The 8,275-nt window shown below is 29.7% G+C and overlaps 1 protein-coding gene across 4 annotated transcripts in view; it reads left to right on the top strand.

Annotated features, from left to right (window-relative positions):
- The first annotated feature begins 2,188 nt into the window (after positions 1 to 2,188).
- Positions 2,189 to 8,275, top strand: part of LOC130799558 (uncharacterized) — a 19,253-nt gene continuing 13,166 nt past the window's right edge. The window contains exons 1-5 of one of the 4 annotated variants that reach the window (XM_057662688.1): positions 2,189 to 2,436; positions 3,519 to 3,675; positions 3,770 to 3,971; positions 5,164 to 5,279; positions 6,323 to 6,564. In XM_057662688.1, coding sequence (XP_057518671.1) covers positions 2,360 to 2,436; positions 3,519 to 3,675; positions 3,770 to 3,971; positions 5,164 to 5,279; positions 6,323 to 6,331 — 561 coding nt within the window. In that variant the 5' untranslated portion in view covers positions 2,189 to 2,359 and the 3' untranslated portion in view covers positions 6,332 to 6,564. Of the gene's footprint in view, positions 2,437 to 3,518; positions 3,676 to 3,769; positions 3,972 to 5,163; positions 5,280 to 6,322; positions 6,565 to 7,317; positions 7,437 to 8,275 lie in introns of those variants that run through there. The other 3 variants (XM_057662687.1, XM_057662689.1, XM_057662690.1) reach the window with 3 other exon arrangements.

Here is an 8,275-nt window from a genome sequence, read left to right as displayed (position 1 = left end):
TAAAGGGTAAAATGAAAGAATTGACTAATTAGGGTAGAAATGGCGAGAAGAAAGAGAAACACAGAATGAATTGACGAAGAGGAAAAGCCATCACCAAGAAGCAATAAGAAAAGCAGATAAGTGCAGGAGGAGCAAGGGTGGATGAAGAGTGAAAATTGCAGAGGAAATATCGAGAAGAATGACAAAACCGAGGAATTCATGGATAAATCAGACAAAACCTAATAACTGTGGCGTCTAAAAGGCTGAGATGGCAGCTGACATGACAAAAGTACTATTCATTTTGTAAATGTGAATAGTGTCAAAGTGTTGTTCACATTTTATACGTTATGGATAGATAGATGAGTTGGTCTCGAGAGACTGAAGAGCTCAACCCAAATCTAATTTATGTTAATTTTTATATAAAAAAACTATTGCTGAAATCAAAAAACAAAAGCATGCGCGTGTATGGAATGTGAAAAGTCATATAATATATTTGGGATTACAACAACATTTATTTGAGGTTATATCATAATATATTTGGTGTTATAACAATATATATTTGAGGTTATAATATAATTTATTTGGGGTTATAACATAATATATTTAGAGTTATAATAATATGTATCTAAGGTTATATCGTAATATATATGGGGTTATAACAACATATATTTGAGGTTATAACATACTCCCTCCTATTCAGCTGAACTGTCCCATTTGATTTTTCACACTTGCCGAGGCAACATTTTAACTCTTAATATCTCAAATTATGCTTAATTAAAAATTATAAAAAGTTGATATTAATAATCCTTATATTGAAACGAATCAAACAAGATCCCATATGACTATGTTTTAACTTATAGATTAAGAGTAAAATACAAATTAAGAGTGATAAGTGAATAGTGCCAAAAAAAAATGGGACAATTCAGCTGAATAGGAGGTAGTAATATATTTAGAGTTGTAACAATATATATTTGAGGTTATAACATAATATATACGGGGTTATAAAAACATGTATTTTGAGTAATAACATAATATATTTGGTGTTATAAAAATACTATATCACAAAAACAGACCATTATATATCCACATATATAAGGTTATAATTTCAAACACAGATCATTATTTACCCAAATATATAATACTATAACTCCAAACACAAACCATTATAACCCTAAACACATAATACTAAGACCCCATATGCATAATACTATAACCCCAAACACAGACCATTATATACCCAAATATATAAGGTTATGATTTCAAACACAAACCATTATATGCCCAACTATATGATGTTATAATCCCAAACACGGATCATTATATACCCAACTATACACGCATGTTTAGAAAGTTTAATTATTATTTTTTTTAAATAAAAAATGGGCTGCCCAAACTTGAGACGTCTCTTGTAGAGATGGTCTCAAGTAAGAATTTGTGTAGATAGATAAATAATAGATAATAGATTCACAAAAACTTGGACGAGACGGTCTCATTATGAGACCGTCAATTTGGGTCGGCCCAATTCGTACGTGTAACAACATTTTCATTTTTTGGGCATTTATTAATTTTGATCTTAAAAGTATCAATTTTGAAAATTGATACCTTTAAAGTCAAAATTGATATTTTTAAGATCAAAACTGAAAAATGTCCAGAAAATGAGAAAAATGAGAGAAAGCATGTGAGATTTTTACACGCGCGAATTGGACCGACCCAAATTAACGATCTCATTATGAGGCTGTCTCGTCCAAGGCCAGCTGTAATAGATTTCAATGTTCAATTTGGAGTTGGTTTTGAATTTTGATGAACCAAAACACCAAACACAGAAAATTTGAAATTTGATAAGTAAAATTATCAAAAAAGAAGCATACATTAAGCTATTTTTCAACGTATTCCCAAATGTAAGCGCCTTCAGTCCAAAGCTCAGGTTCGATTTTGTTCGCAGTTGATAACTGCGAACAGAGGCAAACTGGTAACAAAAAATAACCAAGCAAACAGGATATTTGGTCAAAAAATTTGAATCAAACCCTTTGTTCGCAGTTAGTAAGTGCGAACAGAACCCATACCTCAAGTTTGGAAATTAGGCGCTTATATTTAGAACTAAGTTAAAAAATCCTTTTTTTTAATAATTTTACTTATTTATTTCAAATTTTCTTAAAACACCGAATTTAACTAAAGCCTAACCCACAATAAAAAAAAAAAAAAAAAAAAAAAAGCCTCGGAAAACAAAAATAATCCCCAGATCCCTACTGCACGGCTCCCCATTTTGTCATTGTTATGCTTTTCATTCATTGCCTCTAATTCTCAAATCGCATGTAAAGTAAACCCTAACTCAACAACAGAAACACGCTCTCTCTCATTCTCTTACAAATCTGGTGCCTTCATGGCTTCATCAACAAAAAATTCCAAAAGGTTCATCATCTGTGTTATTCCCACCACCATGGAATACGAAGATAGCAGGTTGAATTTACTTTTGGTTTTATCTTTTTGTTTTTTAGTGTTTATGTTTCTTGTTTTATTGGATTTTCCTTAGATTTCCTTCATTTTCATGTTGATTTTAGTGTTGATTTTCGTTTCAATTTCGTTTAAATTTACTTTTATGCATGATTTTCTCTTTCTGTTTCGTGTTTGAGGATGGATTTTGGATGTTAGATTTTCGTTTTTTAGATTTCATTTCTAGGTTTTTTTTTTAATTTTTTTTTTATGTTTTTGCTATGGATTCAACTATGGTTAAATTTAATTCATTCACAGGGTTTTGTTATTATTGTGGGTTTTTGTACCAGATGAAAATAAAGGGTGGCCATCAGATAAGTAAAAGTCAGGATTTAATCCTCCTGTCCCTCTCACTTTTGAAAAAAAACTTTATCTCCTTCTCTCATTCAATCTCTCACTCTCTTACAATTTTGCAAGAAAAAAAATTGTGTCAAGCATAATATAATAGAAATTATCGATTTTAGTTGAAGAATTGGGGTTATCTACAAAAATGACTGACTCATGAATCTCTCACTCTTAGAATTTTACAAGAAAAAAAATTGTGTCAAGTATAATACAATAGAGGTTATCAGTTTAGTTGAAGAATTGGTGTAAATGACTCTGACTCATAGAATTTTACAAGAAAAAAATTTGCGTCAAGCATAATATAATATAATATAATATAATAGAGGTTATTGGTTTTAGTTGAAGAATTAGGGTTATTTACAAAAAAATCTGACTCAGACTCATGGCAAGGTAATTATGCAAAATTCATTCTTGATTACTCACTTTACATGCTCAACCTTACAATTTGATTGTTAGTATTTTCTTGAATAATAAATAATTTTTCTCATTCAACCCACCGTCGTTTTTGACATACATACATTTTCTTAATCCAATATTGGTAACCTAATGGCAATATTTTCATAATCCTATCTTTTGTCAATTAATTAATAATTATATATTATTGTATTATTCTGTTTCTAAGCCTAATTTTTGTTTTGTTTTGCTTTGTTTTGTTTTAATTTAGTGTATTTGAATTAACGATTGGGATTTCGGTTGAATTGCAGCTACGGTGGATATAAGTTGAACCCGTCTTTGATAAGTTATTCTTCCTATGATTCTGCATCGCCCATAGGTTGTAATATCTGTTTGAATCCAAAATACCGTGCAAACTTCCTTACCCCTTTTGCTAACAAGATTTTGGATCAATTTAATTCTGAAAATGTAAGTATTATCTCATTCATTCATTCATTCATATTGATTTTATTTACTAATCTTAATAGTTCATATTGATATTATTGATTTTGATGATTTGCAGTCCACTGACTATGAGCTTGTTGATTGTGTTGCTCTTGTTAAATCAACACTTGAATTTGATCTTTTTGTTCACTGCAACTTTACTGCCAAGCCCCACAAATATCCCTTTGTTGCTGGTGATTATTCCACCAAGTTATTCTATGCCGAGATTCGCGGAGATATCAATGGCCAAATAAATGCATCTAAGTATTCTATATTGCATGGTCAGAACTCATAAACCACTTTATTGAATTTTAGCTTCATTTTCATGCACTACTACTTAACTATTGTCCCATTTTTCTACAATTAAAATTGATGCCAAATTGATTTTCTATAGGGAAAGTAGCATATGTTATCACTATTCCTCATTAAAATTGTTTATCATGGACTGCTCATGCTTCCTTGCTGCCTACGAGTAGAATTCTATTCATTTGTTTTTATATTTCCAGTTGAAATTTAATCAATTTTTTTTGAACGTCTTATATTAAAGAGCTCTGATAATAATTGCAATTACTTTAACTGTTGCGTTTCTTGATAAAATTTATTTAGTAGTTTTTAATATTTTAATCAACCGATTCCCTTTTTGTAGAGTAACAACTACCCTCAGTTACGAGGGGAAACGAGTTTCTTTTACCCACAATATTTATTCAAATATGACTTTCTGATCAGTTTCTCTCTCATACATGATACAACCCAACAACAAACCTACTACCAAAAATAATATTTCAATTCTCCAATCAACAAAGATTACAAACACAACGCACATTATCATTGCCATTGTTGGTATATATATATATCCTTTTTCTATTTTTACTAATTGAAGATCAAATTCAACTTCTTTCTTCTCTGGTTTAGAAAGGGTCAAATTTGATCAACAAATTAAGTTGTAAAAAATTGAAATTCAAAAAATTAAGTTATATAACCGAAATCTAAAGATGAATTTGTGGGAGAGAATTTACAGAAGAAAAGAGTGGAAATTTGTTTGTTCAATTCTTGTTAATGGTATGTGGCAGTTGAGAGGTGAGTTTTGGAAGGAATTTCACATCTAGGTTTTATGAAAAATTGCGATGCTTATCCCTCTTTTTTTTAATGCCATTACGTTTTCATTCCTCATACCAAACTCCCTATTATTCATTTTCTTTTTTCGTCTTCAATTTGGAAGCATTGTTGAAGTTTTTAATGATGTTTTCTTCCGAAATGTCTTGTTTTCAACTAATTTATATTGAATACTTTTTTAATATTATGCTTTCTTTGACTGTTGTTTCTTTTGGAAATTCAAACCACTTTGTAAATGCTAGATATTGCGTGACCTCTTAATGTCAATTTAACTTGACATTTTATTTGCATTTCGCTTTATTAGGTTTTAAATGTTGGGAATTTTTGTTAAGTATTTATGTATGACTATTCTATTGTCAGGTATGAAGACCGAGCTTGGCTGTAAGATGTGCCCAAATATAGTTTATCATCCCATCTCTGAATCTGATAAGGGACCCTCCTACCAACAATCTACTAGTCTGTGCCTACAAGATAAGGTCGACCCAAAAACTTAATTCTCGTATGGATTTGATTTACCCTATTATAGTGTGCACCAATCTAAAATTAACAAAAATCTATTTTTGTATTTTTTATGTTTGTTACATACTAAAATAGTGTGGATTAATTTCATACAAGACCTTCTCCACAAAGACCTATTGCAAAGAATTATCATTAAAAACTCAAATCTATCCAAAAAATGTCATAAGGTTGAAAGTATTAAGAGAGTACATTACATTTTGATAAAATAAAAGAAGATATCATTATGGTTTGCGAAAACCATTTCATCCAGAAACTAACAAAATGATTCAAAATACATATATATATTTGACTTTTCATCCAAAAACGAAACGATAATCCAAAACTAAATCCTGATTTTTCAGTCAAAAGTAGACGAAAATACTAAGGGTGTCAAACAGGTCGGGTTGGGTCATTTTCAGGTTCGGGTCATATATAAATGGGTCAAAAATTAAAATCCCTACCTGATCTGTAGCAGGTCGGGTCAACTTGCTTATGACCCATTTAAAGATTATATAGTATACAACCAAAGATTATACAGATTACATAATATTACAGTAAAATAAAAATAAAAAAAATACCTGAAATGAGAAATGAAACCGATGAAGCAACAAGCCCAGAACATATGAATCTTGCAAAAATTGGGTCAGAAAACCAAAAAATAGAGTAAATAAAGAAAAATGGAGTAAACATAACACAAATCAAAAAATCGAAAAAATCGAAAAAATCGATAAAAATTAAACAGAAAAATGAAATCAAAAAAAAGATGCAAATTACCAGTTTAGTAAAAATGAAACCCCAACAAAGTCGAAAAAATCGAACCCTAAATAACGAAAACACGAACCAAATTATTATGAAGAATTAAAGATGGCATTAACAACAATGGAAATAGCAGTTCCAGCAATGAACATCAAAATCAAACACAAAAAAATCGAACACAATCCAAATCTAAAAAAATAAAATCGATAAAAAAAAAGAAAAATCGGACTTTTATGTGTTAATAATACTTACCATTGTGCCGCAGAGAAGATGAAGGAGAAGAGAAGAAGCTGCCGGAGAGAAGAGGAAGGAGCAGGTCTGAAGGTGTAGGCGGACGGCGGTAGGTCGCAGATTCGCACAAAAGAGAGAAGAGGAAGGAGAAGAGGAAGTGACGAACAAGTGGAGGCGCAAATGTTTAGGGTTTATGTCGTTCAGTCTTTATGAGTTTATGTTTAACAGTTTATGACTTATGTCCTTTATGATGTAATATATCATCATCTTTATGAATTATGAGTTTATGACTTTATTTAAAATTTTCAATGGGTTAATAAATGGGTTAAATATGGGTTGACCTGACCTGATTGACCCATTTAATAAATGGGTTAAACATGTTTTTTTCGGGTTTAAATATTCAACCTGAACTTAACCCATTTAATAAACATATCAGATCGGGTTGACCCATTTAATTAATTGGGTCAAAAATCTAAACCCAAACCCGCTAATTAAGTTGTAAAAAATTGAAATTCAAAGAATTAAGTTATATTACAGAAATTTAAAGATGAATTTTTGGGAGAGAATTTACAAAAGAAAAGAGTGGAAATTTGTTTGTTCAATTCTTGTTAGTGGTATGTGGTAGTTGAGAAGTGAGTTTTGGACGTAATTTCACATCTAGGTTTTGGGAAAAAATGCGAATCTTATCCCCCTTTTTTTTAATGCACATTACGTTTTCATTCCTCATATCAAACTCCCTATTATTCATTTTCTTTTTTCGTCTTCAATTTGGAAGCATTGTTGAAGTTTTTAATGATGTTTTCTTCCGAGATGTCATGTTTTTAACTAATTTATATTGAATACTTTTTTAATATTATGCTTTCTTTGACTGTTGTTTCTTTTGGAAATTCAAACCACTTTGTAAATGCTAGATATTGGGTGACCTCTTTATGTCAATTTAACTTGAAATTTTATCAGCATTTCGCTTTATTAGGTTTTAAATATTGGGACTTTTTGTTAAGTATTTACGTATGACTATTCTATTGTCAGGTATGAAGACCGAGCTTGGCTGTAAGATGTGCCAAAATATAGTTTATCATCCCATCTTTGAATCTTATAAGAGACCCACCTACCAACAATTTACTAGTCTGTGATGACTATCACATCTCTACTGTTATCTAGGCTTGTAATAATTTGTTTTACAAATATGCTAGTGGATGTGTGACGTAATTACGTCAAGTAGTCGGGAGTGTTTTGGCAACTGTTGGACAATTTTTTATTTTTAATACTTTTATATTACTTAGGATTTGTCTTTCCTATGATTCAAGTTAAGCCTCTCTTTATGCCTATAAGATTAACTTGATTAGTTTATAAATAAGTTGGATGACATTAAGCTCGACCCAAAAACTTAATTCTCGTATGGATTTGATTTACCCTATTATAGTGTGCACCAATCTAAAATCAACAAACATCTATTTTTGTATTTTTTACGTTTTTTACATACTAAAATAGTGTGGATTAATTTCATATAAGACCTTCTCCACAAAAACCTATTGCAAAGAGTTATCATTAAAAACTCAAATCTATCCAAAAAATGTCATAAGGTTGAAAGTATTAAGAGAGTACATTACATTTTAATCAAAAAAAAGATATCATTATGGCTTTGCCAAAACCATTTCATCCAAAACCTAACAAAATGATTCAAAATACATATTTATATTTGACTTTTCATCCAAAAATCAAACGATAATCCAAAACAAAATCCTGATTTTCAGTCAAAAGTAAACAAAAATACATTATCATTGCCATTGTTGGTATATATATATATATATATATATATATATATATATATATATATATATATATATATATATATACATATATATATATATATATATACATATATATATATATATATACACATATATATATATATATACACACATATATATATATATACACACACATATATATATATATACACACATATATATATATATATATACAC

Source organism: Amaranthus tricolor, chromosome 14, assembly GCF_026212465.1.
Source record: "Amaranthus tricolor cultivar Red isolate AtriRed21 chromosome 14, ASM2621246v1, whole genome shotgun sequence".
Lineage (NCBI taxonomy): Eukaryota > Viridiplantae > Streptophyta > Magnoliopsida > Caryophyllales > Amaranthaceae > Amaranthus > Amaranthus tricolor.
This window is presented reverse-complemented; position numbering and strand designations above follow the sequence as displayed.